Source organism: Cornus florida, unplaced genomic scaffold (genome assembly GCF_030987335.1).
Source record: "Cornus florida cultivar Cherokee Brave unplaced genomic scaffold, ASM3098733v1 CherokeeBrave_3.0.0_Hap2_Chr10, whole genome shotgun sequence".
Taxonomy (NCBI): Eukaryota; Viridiplantae; Streptophyta; class Magnoliopsida; order Cornales; family Cornaceae; genus Cornus; species Cornus florida.
Window position 1 is genome coordinate 62,838,264 of NW_026775580.1, and position 14,778 is coordinate 62,853,041.

The 14,778-nt window shown below is 34.5% G+C and overlaps 1 protein-coding gene across 2 annotated transcripts; it reads right to left on the minus strand.

The window, feature by feature from the left end:
- Positions 1 to 11,577: 11,577 nt before the first annotated feature.
- On the minus strand, positions 11,578 to 11,895 carry LOC132279701 (histone H4-like). Of its 2 annotated transcripts, XM_059781727.1 has the most exons (2): positions 11,845 to 11,889; positions 11,578 to 11,793 (listed from the first exon to the last, which is right to left on the minus strand). In XM_059781727.1, exons 1-2 carry the CDS (start codon positions 11,887 to 11,889, stop codon positions 11,578 to 11,580), a joined length of 261 nt encoding a protein of 86 aa, XP_059637710.1. The 2 variants fall into 2 exon arrangements, with proteins under 2 accessions (XP_059637710.1, XP_059637711.1); XM_059781728.1 differs by having other exon boundaries at positions 11,578 to 11,895.
- Positions 11,896 to 14,778: the final 2,883 nt, after the last annotated feature.

Consider the following 14,778-nt stretch of genomic DNA (forward strand, 5'->3'; position numbering starts at 1 on the left):
TCTTTCATCATCATTTTCAGCCTCTTCTACCTGTTCATCATGAACTCCATTGTCTTCGTTATCTGAAATATCAGAGTCAGATAAAGACATAACATGAGGACCTCTATCAAGAAAAGTGATATATGAAAAATCATTAGTATCATCCTAAGGAAAATCATTATTACCAGAAGTAAAATTTTCAGACATAGAAACTTTCATTGTTTTCCCTTTATTTCTATCCTTTTGTTCTTTCCTAGGACTAGGACAAACATTGGATGCGTGACATTTGCCGCAACAATTCCAACATATGAATTTAGTTTCTTTGGATTCTTCTACTTTTTTTTTTCATTAAACATAAACTTTGATGTTTTGTCAAAATTTTGAGGTTTAGCCATGTTGTCATTCCTTTTCCTCTGTTGTCTTTGCAAAATCTGACTGAATTACCTTGACAAAAATGCAAGATCATCATCAGAGTTTTCATCCACAGAATTCTTAACCTGTGTAGATTTTAAAGCAAGAATTTTCTCCTTCTAATTTAAATCAAAGTTCTGCATCTCAAAATTTTTTAATGAACCTACCATCTTATCTACTTTACTGGTAGACAAATCCCAATGTTTAGTAATGGCTTCAACTCTAATTTAGAATCTTTTAGGTAAAGATTATAAGATTTTCTTACAGATTTTCTTATCACTAACTTTTTTATCTAAGTGACGCAGTTCAGAAATTATTTCAATAAGACTAGGATAAAAATTAGAAAATAATTCACCTTCTTTCATCATGATGTTCCCACATTTATGAGAAAGCAACTAAATTTTGGACAACTTCACTTTTGAAGTTCTTTCATGAGTAACCTGCAAAATATCCCAAGCTTCTTTAGCTATTTTACAATCAGAAATTCTAGCATATTCAAATGGAACAATAAAATTAATAATTGAATATAAAGCTTTGCCATTAGCATCATTACGCTCAGTTTCAATAGCAGTAAAAGCAAAAGTATCTTTTAACTTTTTAACTATTTTACCATCCACAGTTGTATCTACTGTAGGAAGTGTGTAGCCAGATTCAACTATCGCCCAAGTTTTACCACCAGACTTTTGTAAATAGTCTCTCATCTTTGATTTCCAAAAATTGTAATTATCTTCTTCAAATAAAGGACCACATTTATTAGAACCACCTTCTTTCAACGCGTAAAACATGATTTTGAAAACAATTTTTGAAAAACAAAACAAAGCTTTCCAGTAAGAATCAACTCAATATGTAGAAATTAGCTCTAATACCAAATTGTAGAGTCCTACGCAGCGGAATATTGAGAAAGTTTTGATAATTTTAAAACAAATCTTTGTATTTTCCAACTTTACTTATTTTAGCAATTAAACAATTAATCACATGTATATAAAATAAAGCAAAGTATAAAGTTATAGATGACACTAGGATTTTAGCGAGGAAACTCCAGTTGATAAAATACGTCAACTGTTTGTATGGGAAAAATCTCGTGGACTGTGTAGTCCAAAGTAAACCGATCCACTATGCTTGAAACAAAATACATTGAATTTTGACTCTGGCTCACACCCTATCGTTCTACCAAATACCAACTACTGACAATCCTTTAGCTTTGCGACTCCTCGTCCAATAGAAACTTAACCTCAAGCTTATGCTTGATATTTATAGAAGAGTAGCGGGTAGATTAGACAACACTCCAAGAATGCTCCAACCCTTTCAAAGTCCGATCACTTTTACTTTTGTTCTTCAATCGTCTGAATTCGATGTAGAAGTAGATCTGCTTTTGTCTGATCGATGTAGATGCAACTGTATGATCACGATCAAGATTTGAACACTATAATTCTAAACTCTCTATGTGCTTATGGGTATGTGTTCTAGAAAGATGACAGAAAAATCAACTCTGATTTTCTGCAAAAATAATCTTCCTAAGGCTTTTAATAATAATGAATTTGTAGATTAAAAGCCGTGAATAAACATATGTGTATGGCATAGTTATTTAGAGTTTTGCAAAGTCCTATTCCTTATGAAAATGAAGGAAAATTCGTGCATATGACTTGGAAGGAAAATTGGATCAAAAAGGTATTAAACAGAATAAAGAAACTGTAAACCTTTTGCAATCAGGACTTCTGGAACTAATTCCCACTCTTAGTACCGGTTCCTAAAGGATAGAATAGAGTTTCTCGAATTGCAGCTTCTAGAACCGGTTCCCAAATCTTAATACTGGTTCCCACTTGATAAAATCCAATATGAACTTGGTTCTTATGTTGTTTGGAAACTGTGGAAAATATACCATGCAGGTAATTATATCCTAAGTGGGAAACGATGTCTTAATGTGATATTCTTTCCTTTTTGATTATCAACAGTACTTTCCTCTTCTGAACAACCTTTTAATTCCGCAATTGATGTAGAGTCTGATATGGTAATTGAAATTACAACTCGACTAGGACATGTTTTGTTACCGAAATATGCCAATTTACAAAAATATATCTCACAAGTACTTGTAATACTTACTTACCAAGTAATTTGGTGATTCATTTGGCTATAACTAGCAAAGAGTATCTCAAGCCTGAATCATCCGAAATCATCAATTGAGTTTATAATATCAGTTAGAGAGTGAGAGCTTGTGGGTGTATTTGGGTTTTGGGTGTGAGCCATTTTGCTTTGTATCTCTTTATTTTCATAGTGAAATATTGTTATGTCTTCTCCTTATGGACGTAGGCATAACCAAACCACGTAAATCCTTTTCTCGTTTGTGCGAGTGCTATTTTATTTTCTTGTCAATAATTTTCTCGTGTTCTTATAAACTCCTATTCGATCTTTATTTCATAACAAATTGGTATCAGAGCCTTTTGGGGAGTTTTTTTTATTTTTTTTAGATGTCGACAAAGTACGAGATTGAGAAATTTGATAGTAAGATTAGTTTTAGTCTTCGGCGCATTAAGATACAAACCCTGCTGACTCAATAAGGTCTAAAGAAGGTGTTATTCGAGAAGGACAAGTTGCTAGAAACTATGTCCAGTGAAGACAAGGAGGAGGTTGATGAAAAGGCGCGCAATGCAATTCTCCTAAATCTAGTTGATGAGTTGTTGCGTGAAATTATTGATGAAGACATGACGGCAAAATTGTGGCTGTAATTGGAGAGTCTATATATAACGAATTCTCTCACCAATAGACTCTACTTAAAACAAAGACTCTACACACTTCGTATAAAGAAAGGTGTGCCTCTTAAGGAGCATATTGATAATTTCAATTCTATTATCATGGATTTGAAAAATACTGATATTAAAATTGATGACGAGGATCAAACCCTTATTTTATTGTGTTTTTTGCCTCCTTCGTATGAGTATTTTGTTACTACATTGCTCTATTGAAAAGACACTATTAATATGGAGGATATTAAATACTCTTTAAACTCTCAGGAGTTGAGGAAAAAGGTGTCAGGGAATATTAGAGATAAACAGGCCGAGGGTCTATTTGTAAGAGGCAAAAGTGAAACAAATCTGATAGTAAGGGCAAATCTAAATCTCATAAAAATTTGAAATGTTACTATTGTCACGAGATAGGGCACATTATCAAGCACTGTCCTAAACTAAAGACAAAGAATGGGAATGGCAAAGAGAAGGTTCAAGAAGCAGCTTATGTGGCAACTGTTACAACGAGTGATTCAGAAACTGATGAATATGTTCTCATGACAACCTTGTGTTCAGGTATTTCATTTAATGATGGTTGGATTCTTGATTTTGGTTGTTCCATTCATATGTGTCCCAGTAGAGATTCTTTCTCCTCCTATAGAGAAGTGAAAGGTGGTTTGATTTTGACGGTGGATAAGAAAGCTTTCAAAATTTTAGAAATTGGAACAGTCAAGATCAAGATGCACAATGGGTTGGTGAGAACATTGTCAAATGTGCGACATGCACCGGATTTGACGATGAATCTTATTTTAGTAGGTGTGCTAAACTCCAAAGGTAGGGGTGGCAAAAGTTGCCATGACCCGTCAACACAACTCGAACACGACACAAGTTAAATGGGTTTGGGTTGACCTTAAACGGGTTCGAGCAATAAACAGGTCGGCACGATTAACCCATTTAGTTAATCGTGTCATATTTGGGTTGAGGGGTTCAACCCGTTCACACACGTTTAACTATATATATGGTAAATAAATTTCTATTTAAGTTCTAAAATTACTATATAAACTTGTGTCTTATAATATAATCTTTTATAAATTAGAAACTATTTAGTAATTTGGTTTATTAAAACTTATATTATTTTTAGTATTTATTATTTTATTGAGTATTATTAATAATTTAAATAATATATATATATATATATATATATATATATATATATATATATTGGTCAATAGGTCATTAAACGGGTTACACGTGTAACCCGTTTAATAAACAGGTCGGGTTAGTGTTGAGAGTTCTTGACATGATTATTAAATGGGTCATGTTTGAGTTGAGCTGTTTAATATATAATCCCTTAAAGTTGACACGACACGATTACGACTCGCAAACATGAATTGTCACCCCTATCCAAAGGTTACAAAGTTGTAACAAAGGGTGGAACAATGATGGTTACGATGGATTCTCTTGTATCTTCAATCTCTAAGGGAATACAGTAACAAGTGGAGCTACTACAAGGTCTTCTATAATTAGCGGACATCCGTGTTCAGGTCTTGGCAAAAGAAGAGTTAGAAAGAGGAGTTATAATCCTAGTTCTCAAAAGGGTTGTAAGGGTACTATACAACATGATGGGAGAATGAAATCTGTTTTCAGTTGGCAATCGAAACTGTAGCAGTTCTTAAAGGGAGGCAGACCTATGAGGACAAGTGTGATATTGACTTACAATAATCTTGGTGGCAATGAGATAATCCATTCGAGTGCCATCAAAATGTGTGGGAGGTAAGTAGTTGGTCACAATAGAGATGCGAGGAAAAGTCAAGGACGTCTTATTCTCCACAAGGGTGAGAAGATGACTTTTCATTACCAACCGGTGGTTAGTGGGCGATTGGAGAAGGTTTCTAGAGGAGATGTTAAACTTAGAGTTTCCGAGGTTGCTATGGGTAAACGTTTAAAGTTTGATATAAATAATGGGAGTATGCTTGTGGCTACGCAAGACATAGATAGGTTGAAGAATGAAAGCCTGAGAGTTAAGTTGGAGAATGACTCAAACTTAACTAAAATTCTTAATTAATTTATTTTGTGGAGAAGACAGATTATTTGGCAGAGCTATAGTGGCTCATTCGAAATTTTTTCACCAAGGTGGAGATTTGTTAGAATATGATGTGACTCAAAATGATGGTGCCATCTTACACCATCCTAGTCCTTGGTGAACAAGTATATCAAATTCAAGTTATACTCTTCAAGCTCAACAAGTATTTTGGTGATTCATTTGGCTATAAATAGCTGAGAGTATCTCAACACTCAATCATTCGAAATCATCAATTGAGTTTGTAATATTAGTTAGAGAGTGAGAGCTTATGGGTGTATTTGGGTTTTGGGTGTGAGTCACTTTATTTTGTGTCTCTTTATTTTCATAGTGAAATATTGTTCTGTATTCTCCTTATGGATGTAGGCATAGCCAAACTACGTCAATCCTTGTCTCGTTTGTGTGTGTACCTATTTATTGTCTTGTCATTAATTTTTCTCTTTGTTCTCATAAACTCCTATTCGATCCTTATTTCATAACAATTTCCATCTTTCGTATAAAGCCAACATTGTCTTTCCTCCTTATTTGTCATACTTAAAGGCAGTTTTAGAAATCTATTACAGTCTTTCTCCTCATAATACCTTCTGATCTTTATTTCATCTCACCTCCCAGTTTTGAAATCAATAAAATCAACCACTCTAAATATGGGAGTATTAGCACGAGTAAGAATATACAAATGAGAAAAGCATCGTTCAGGGATCCACCCATCGTCCCAACAAAAACCAGCTTCCATTACCAATTTTCCAATACAACCCATCTTGAAGAACATCCTTAGTAGCCAGAAACTATCGAATTTCGCTTTCATAAAAGAAGAATGCAAAAAATATTTGCCCTGAACAAACGGTAGAACAAACCCTTTTTTTCTACCTGCAATCTCCACCCTTGTTTAGCTAGAAGTGTGTAAAATTAAAACACCTCATATCTTGAAATCTTAAGCCCCCAGAATTTTTTTGCTTGAATCAAACAATTACATCCCATCCAATGAATTTTACCCTTATCTTCACTCCTTTCCCACCAATATTTGGAAATTAAACTATCAAGTTTATCAAATACTCCTTTAGAAAGCTTAAAGCATGCCATGGAATATTAGGTTGGAATAGCTTGCAAAACATTCTTGATCAAAACTTCTCTCTCCCCCCCCCCCCCCCCCCCTCCAGACAAAAAGTTCATTTCCATACTGGAAGTTTACCTTTAATCTCCTCCTCAATGTATTGAAAAACTTCCTTCTTATTTTTGCTAGTGATTGAAGGTAGTCCCAAATATTTTCCAGTCGTTCCTTCGGAGTTGACATCCAGAAGATTGGCCAGATCATGCCTAATCTCCTGAGAAATATTCTTACTAAAAAATAGGGCAAAATTCTCCAAATTAATGGTTTGTCCAGATGCCTTCTCATACTCCCACAAGATTTGTATATGAGATTGAACTTTATCAATATCAGCCCTACAAAAAAGTAAACTATCGTCAACAACAATAACAACAAATATATATATATATATATATATATATATATATATATATATATATATATGAGACACCCTTGGAGCTCTCCTAGAATTTGGACTCCCAATATACGACCATAATCAATTGCTAAAGACATGGCATATGACAACCCTTCGGCACATAAGAGAAAGAGAAGGGGAAAGAAGATCCCCCTACCTCAGCCCCCGTGTTGGTTTAATGAAGCCCCTGTGGATATCCATTAATTATGACACAGAATCTGACAGTAGTGATACAGGTTTTCATTAAAGTTACCCAATGCCCACTGAAACCTATCTTATCCATAACTGCTTATGAGATATAAATTTTGTAATTTGCAAATTTTGATATCAAAACGTGTCCAACTGAGTTGTAATTTTCGTTTTACTTTAAGTCTTGATGTCGGTAGCAAAACTATAAGTGTTGCAATGTGCGACCATACTTTGGTCCGATGAGAATATCATTTAGAACAAGTATGTGAGTGAGGAACACTTGTGAGTAGTTTTATAGTTGGGTATAAGAGTTTATGTTGGAAATAGCATTAAGCGAAGTCCAACTGTTTGCATTTCACTTTAGAACCGGTTGTATTTTTTGAGCAAAATAGCTTTCTAAACTTTTGCAACCGATTGCATTTTCTAGTCCAACTCGTTGCTTTTCCAACCGCTTGCACTTTGAAGAACTCAAACAGGTTAATTTTGCCTGAATGTGCGAAAAATCAGTTTTGATAACTTTTTAGTTTCCTATTTTTACCGAAACTTTAGGGCAATCCTTACACGATTTTGAAAACTATTTTTACCTATTGTATGAATTCTCTAAATCTATATAAAATCTTTTTCTCTATTGATTAATTAGGGTTTTAAATGTGAAAAATATTTTGACTATTGAGACCTTATTGAAAGTATTTTTCTACAAAAATTTACCTTGATTGTTTTGTATATATACATATACTTGAGAGCACACACTATTACACAAGAGTGATCTTAGGGTGATGTTTTCAATCTAATCAGAGTTCATGCATATTGAAGATTCAATCAATTTCGTTAGAAAAGCAGGGTTTCTCTTTGTCTTCGTCAATTCAGATTTGAAGAAAATGAAGAATTGATCGAGCTACGGACGGGTTAGGCATTCGTGGAGTGTTCGTGATCTACCAACAACCCTTCTACAAGGAATGAGGAGTAAGCCTAGAGTCTGCAACAATCGGATGGGGAGTCATGATAATAAGCTTGAGATATTTAGCAACTAGTCCTTGGAAAAGCGAAGTGGGTGAGTCTGAGTCAGAATCTGTTGTACTTTACTTCAAAAATAGTGGATCGTTTCGCTCGAGACGGAGAAAGTCTTAGTGGTTTTCATCTCGATTGGTCGGATTTCTTCCAACTAAGGTTTCATCCATAAAAACCCGGTGTCATCTCCCAAACTTTATTTACTTTACTTACACTTTATTTTTGTTTTGTGAGTTTTATTTTAGTTTTATTTCGATCGATAAAATTAAAATAATTTAAAAATTAAATAAAAGAGCAAGTAAAATCTATTCACCCTCGGTTTGTTTTTACATTAAAATTCCACATCTATCTGCATAGTGCAACTCACAATTGTACCCAAATAAGTCCACTCAACCCTGACATACGCCTTGCAAATATCCCAAATTGAGCGCCATAAAAGCATCTGTACCACCCTCCTGCTTTTTCAAACAATGAATGATCTCATGAGCTACTAAAATATTATCAAAAAATCAACCTATCTGGAATATTAAAAGCGCCTGGCCTGCTCTGTTTTCACTACCTTGTCCAACAAGGGGCTTAACCTGTTAGCCAAGACTTTCGAAAAGATCTTATATACCACGTTACACAAAGTTATAGACCTGAACTCAGCCACTTTGGTTGGGTGTTTAACCTTCGGAATAAGGACCATTTAGTGTGGTTGAGCCTTTTAAGCATCCTCCCCGTAATCACAAAATTATTGAAAGCATTGATGACATCTTGTTTCACCACCTCCCAATATTTTTGGTCGAATAGAGGAGTCATACCATCTGATCCAGGGCCTTTATGGGATCCATTTCTAAAAGTGCCATCTATTTCTTCTTCTGAACCTTGCGCAGTTAGATGTCTATTGTCCTCATCACTTATCAAAATTGGGATTTGCTCAATAAAATCCTTAAAATAAAAACTGTTATTTAAATGATATAATTGTATGAAATACCTTTCAATAATCCCATTGATTTGACCCTCGTCCTCATTCCAATTCTATTCAGCATCCTTAAATCCTAGTATAGCATTCTTCCTTATTCTCTGCTGAGTTTTAGCATGGAAAAACCTGGTATTACAATCCCCTTCTTTCAACCAACTCACCCAGCCCTTCTGTTTCCAGAATAATTGCTCATCCTTCCATAAATCAGCCAGCATTCTTTCAGCTTCTTTGACTCTGTCTCTATTAAACTCTATTAATTCCCTTAAAAAGTTTAACTCGGCCTGTCTCTTCAATCAATTTTCTCAAATTTTTATTTTTGGTTTTACTCCAATTTTTAAGAGCTATTTTGCACGATGAAATTTTACTTTTCAGCTTTAACATCAATGTTCCTTCTTCCCCATTCTGCCATGCTTGTTCCACTAATTTGCTTCAATCTGGGTCCGCTACCCAACGGGCATAAAACATAAAACTTTTTCCCCCTCTTCCGAACACCTTCTCTGTCCACTAATAATGTTATATAATAAGAACCCAACATCTGAACATGGTGAAAAATAACCGTGTCAAAACTTCTCACCCAATCCAAATCACCAAACGCTCTTTCCAGGCTCTCTTGAATATTAGCAGCTCCTGATCGTTGATTGTTCCAAGTGAATGGGTAACCTCTAAAACCCAATTCCATCAATCGACAATAATCAATAAAAGAATTGAAAACTCTGAAAGTCCACTGAGGCCTATATCTCCCACCCTATTTCTCCCCCATGGATCTAGTATTGTTAAAATCCCCCACTATAAGTTTATTTAAACATTCCTCCCTAATCACGTACTCTACGACTATACTCCCATAGTGTTCTATACGTTTAGAATCAACCGTAGAGGCATACACACCTCCAAGCACCCATTTCAAATTCTTCACCTCATCATTCATAGTAGCAATTAGACAAACCTCCTCCACACTATCCACAACCAAATTCACCTCGTCGCACCAAAGGAGTGCAATTCCACCAGCAATACCAATAGGCTCAACAAAACCCAAATTCTCAAAACCAATATGTACACCTTTTCCAATACCCAATTCTGATTCTTAGTCTCCATTGGAAATAGGATATGGGGGTATAGGTCATGCCTTTTAAGCTGTCCGACCGTCAGGGGGTTCCCCATATCCTGACAGTTCCAAGAAGGAACTCTCATTGATCCACATAGGCTATCAAATGTAGAATCCCTGTTTTGATGTCTTGAAACTCTGAGATGGAGAGGTCCAAGGTGTGACCGACTGTCAAACCAAAAATTGAAATTTATTCTATTATCATTTTCAAGCTTCATAAGAGATTCAACATCATATTTAAACTGAAGAAGCTTCCACAGGTCCAAAAACACTAGCCAGTTATGTTGGAATTCCCAAATATTCATTCTTCTCAGTAACTTGGACAAATAAAAAACCTACCAAAATGGCATATGCTAGTATAGGATTTGAAATTGTACTCCAAACTCGAATATATATATATATATATATATATATATATATATATATATATATATATATATCACAATGTATGACACAATTAACCGTCATGTCAACCAAATTTATTGGTCGACGTAAAGTGGAGTTAATTAATATAAAAATTGATTATTCCGTCACAATTTTTTGCAATATTATGGTAGAAAATGTTATTGGTTCAAAAATATAATATCCAAAATGAGAGAGTATGAATATAATAATTCTATAACTATTAAATACTCCATTCGTCCTAAAAAAAAAAACGTCCATCTTTCTTTTTTGGACTATTCCAAAATAATTATTCACTTTTTTTTTTCAAAAAATATATTTCACATCTTTTCATATATGTTTTTAGAGTTTAAAATTTTAAAGTTAAATATTTAAAATTTAAAATGACAAATTATTAATTTTTGAAGGGACAGTGCATGTCCCACATGTCTTTTTAAAATTTTATACTTTTAAAAAATATAGGATTTTTTTTTGACATAGAGAGAGTAATATATATATATATATATATATATATATATATATATATATATATTTACAAGTGGCTTATGAAAATTTATCACTGCCAATTGGCGGGTGAAAATTTGTCACTATCAACTGTTATTTAGACATTAAAGTTATATTTTATCCATTATCCATTTGCCCACCTATCGTGTACTGCACTCTCTCTTGGCTAACTTTATTGTCAATAGATAATAAATTAAAAGCAATGTTTGCATCCTACGCAGGTCAGAGGGTGAACTTCATCCTCTCTACTGACGTGGTCATCTCCCTTACTGACACCTATTTAAAATAAAAAATAATAATAAAACATGGGCAATGCCCATTTATCCGGGTTAAACCCGTTTCTCGTAATCACTTTCTTCACATGTACTCACAGGATCACTCAATTCAAAACTACAAGTCCAACAGTTTAGATATAACTACAAACACCAAGAAGAAACTCTTGTGTTTTATGAAACAAATCTCAACACATCAACCACTTTTAATAAAATGAAGCAAGCTCAACTCAAAATCAAATCAATAGAAATTGGTATTTTAATAAAAATTGAACTGAAACCACAATTGGAGGTAAAAACATGGCAATTTCATTAAAAACCAGATATTTGCAATCCCATGACATAATCACAATTACACCAATTCAAAACACCTAATATTGCTAACTTCTAAAACCACCATATACAAAACAACTTACTTCTAAAAACCCACCAAATTATAACTAACAATCAACCACCAAATCCATACAGAGTCCTACTTTGCCTCTTCAAAGCATAAACTATGTCCTTGGTAGTCACCGTCTTCCTCCTGGCATGCTTGATGTAGGTCACGGCATCGCAAATGACGTTCTCGAGGAAGATCTTGAGAACTCCATGAGTTTCCTCGTAAATCAGCTTACTGATCCTTTTCACACCACCTCTTCTAGCCAGATGGTGAATCGCTAGCTTCGTAATGCCTTGGATGTTGTTCCGGAGAACTTTCCGATGACGCTTGGCACCTCCCTTTCCCAAGCCCTTTCCGCCCTTGCCTCTTCCAAACATTTTTAAAGAGAGAGAGAGAGAGAGAGTCAGATATAGGGTTTTTGAATTAAAGGATTGAGTTCCAATTCTGTGTGTTGTGGGATTAAAACTTTCAGATATCTTTTTGAAATGCAAGCAGATTAAAGATTAAGATGGAGAGAGAGAGAGAGATTGGAAGATTAGAATGGGTTTGTTACGGTGAATTGAAGGACTGAGTTGCAATTAAGTTGTATCGTTGAGAGAAAGAGAGAAATAAGAGAGTGATTACAAGAAATGGGTTTAACTCGGATAAATGGGCATTGCCCATGTTTAATTATTATTATTTTTTTGGACAAGTGTCAACAAGGGAGAAGGCCACATCAGTAGGGAGGATGAAATCCTTGCGCAAGATGCGAGCGTTGTTTATAAATTAATATTCTACAGTTATGTATAAGATTCACAATAGTAACAAAATTTAAGGAAATTTTAATAGTATTAAAATTTATTATGGATAGAAATGAACTACACCAATTTGATCAAATTTGTCTCATTAGAGAGGAATTTGATTCTTAAAATAATGGGCAAATTACACAAAATGTTCATGAGGTTTTCATATTGTGCAGCTATATAGAAGCTGGCGTGATATGTTAGTCAACTATCCCGTGGTCACATTGACTTTGCATATAACCTCCATCAATGAGCTGAGCATCAAATCAGTGTGGGGGTAAAAAAATGTTTGGACAAAAATAACCTTCTTGATGTGAGAAGACCAAATTGTCCATTCATGTCATGTCTTTAACCGGACAAAAGTACCCTTCTATTTAGATTACTGTGACCGACTTACTATCAATGCCATTACCGGCCAGTTAAATGAATGTCAAATATAGTGGTTGTCATCTTTCTCATTGCAAAACGTTGTTCTCTCCCTCTACTTCAGGCCCTTCTCCTTGATACTTCAGGAAATCTCTCATTTATTTATTCATCAAAGAGAAAGGCCTGTTAATGGATCACATATCGTTGAAGTGTTACAAGTTCCGTGAGCGGAGGGATTGCAATTTGTTGGAAACGGGGGCATTAAAAACATAAATATTGGATGAGAATTGGAATAGATTCCGCTAAGAATTTTTTGTGGATCTATAGACGAACGCGTTCCTCTCCGCAAGGAGATGAACGTGGTATATTTACTTTCTCAAAACTATTTCCAGGTGAATGAGAAATTAGATCCAAAGTGAGGTGTTTGATAAGCCTAAATGGAAAAAATGTTGAAACCAATTGAAGTTTAAATAAGTCAAGCTTGGGCTTGGATTTGGACTTGGGCTTGGGCTTAGGCCTAATTGTAAAGTCCGGTTATTCTTTTTACTAAATAGAATTTTGGATTGGGCTTATTTTTGGGCTGGGCTTATTTAAATGGGTTTCACAAATGGTTGGTTTTTTGGGTGGTTGGTTTTTTGAATTTAAATTAAAAAACCACTTTTTAGTTTTTTACAAAGGGTTGCACATTTTTCCGAACCATCATAACCCATGGTTGCACCCACCCGAAAAGGCATCTTACAACCTATAAATACCCCCCTTTGGATCATTTGCAAATCACACCAAAATTTAAAGAATTCTTCTTTTCTTCTGAATTTTCTTTATCCTCATTCTCTCTTTACTCTGTGGGTTCGAGCCTTAGTATTTGGGTTTGAACCTTAGTCAGTCAATCCGAGTCCGAGTTCGAATCAGAGTGTCCTACACCGAGCCGGTTCGCCTATTCCTTTGGTTTGCAGTGCTACTACCGAAGGAAGACAAGTCGTTGTATCCTGGGAGATAGATGCCACTGAGTCCGTGAGCACTATAGCGGGGCGAATATGTCTTAAGGACATAGAATCAAATTCTAGCCTCGACTTTTAATCAGGTTCCTTTATTTTATATTTTTATTTGATTATATTAAACTTTGTATTATAATAAATTATATAATTATAGATTATTATTTTATAATAATAATTTTATATATATATATATATATATATATATATATATATATACACATTATATTTTCAGATAATATTTAAATAAATAATACTATAGTATATAGTATAATTAAACCATATTTTGGACTATAATCTTAAGACAGATTCTGATTATATTATAGTTTAATTATTTAAATATTATTGTTATTGTATTTATGTAAATTTGACTGTGGTTTGTATATTTAATATATATAAGACAAATGGCAAGTACAAGTACTACAATGCCTAATGTTCCCGTCAGTCATGGGGAGAAGCCCGAAAAATTCAATAGGGCGGAGTTTAAGAGGTGGCAACAGAAAATGATGTTATACCTTACAACTCTGAATCTAAACAAGTATCTAACTGAAACTGCCCCAGTGCTAGATGAGTGTGAGACTGACATTACCAAGCTAGGAGCTGTTGATACATAGAAGCATGGAGACTTCCTATGCAAGAACTACATCCTCAATGGATTAGATAACACTTTATATAATGTGTACAGTCCAATAAATATTGCTAAAGAGCTCTAGGAGTCACTAGACAAAAAGTATAAAATAGAGGATGCTAGCTTGAAGAAGTTCGTGGTCGGACGATTTTTGGACTTCAAAATGATAGACTCCAAGACAATCATGAGCCAAGTACAGGAGCTCCAGTTGATCCTACATGAGATACATGCTGAGAATATGACATTGAGTGAATCCTTTCATGTAGCTTCAATCATTGAAAAGTTGCCACCTACTTGGAAAGATTTTAAAAATTACTTGAAGTATAAGAGCAAAGAAATGGGGCTCGAAGACCTGATTGTCAGGCTAAGAATTGAAGAAGATAACCGCACATCTAAAAAGAAAGCCAAAAATTCTTCAATGGTGTCAAAAGCAAATGTAGTGGAAGCTGGACAGAAGAATAAGAAAAGGAAGTACTTTGGCGAAGGTCCCAACCAAGG

Coding starts and splice junctions, on each gene's coding strand:
- LOC132279701 (XM_059781728.1), bottom strand. CDS start 11,889: ATGTTTGGAAGAGGCAAGGGCGGAAAGGGCTTGGGAAAGGGAGGTGCC.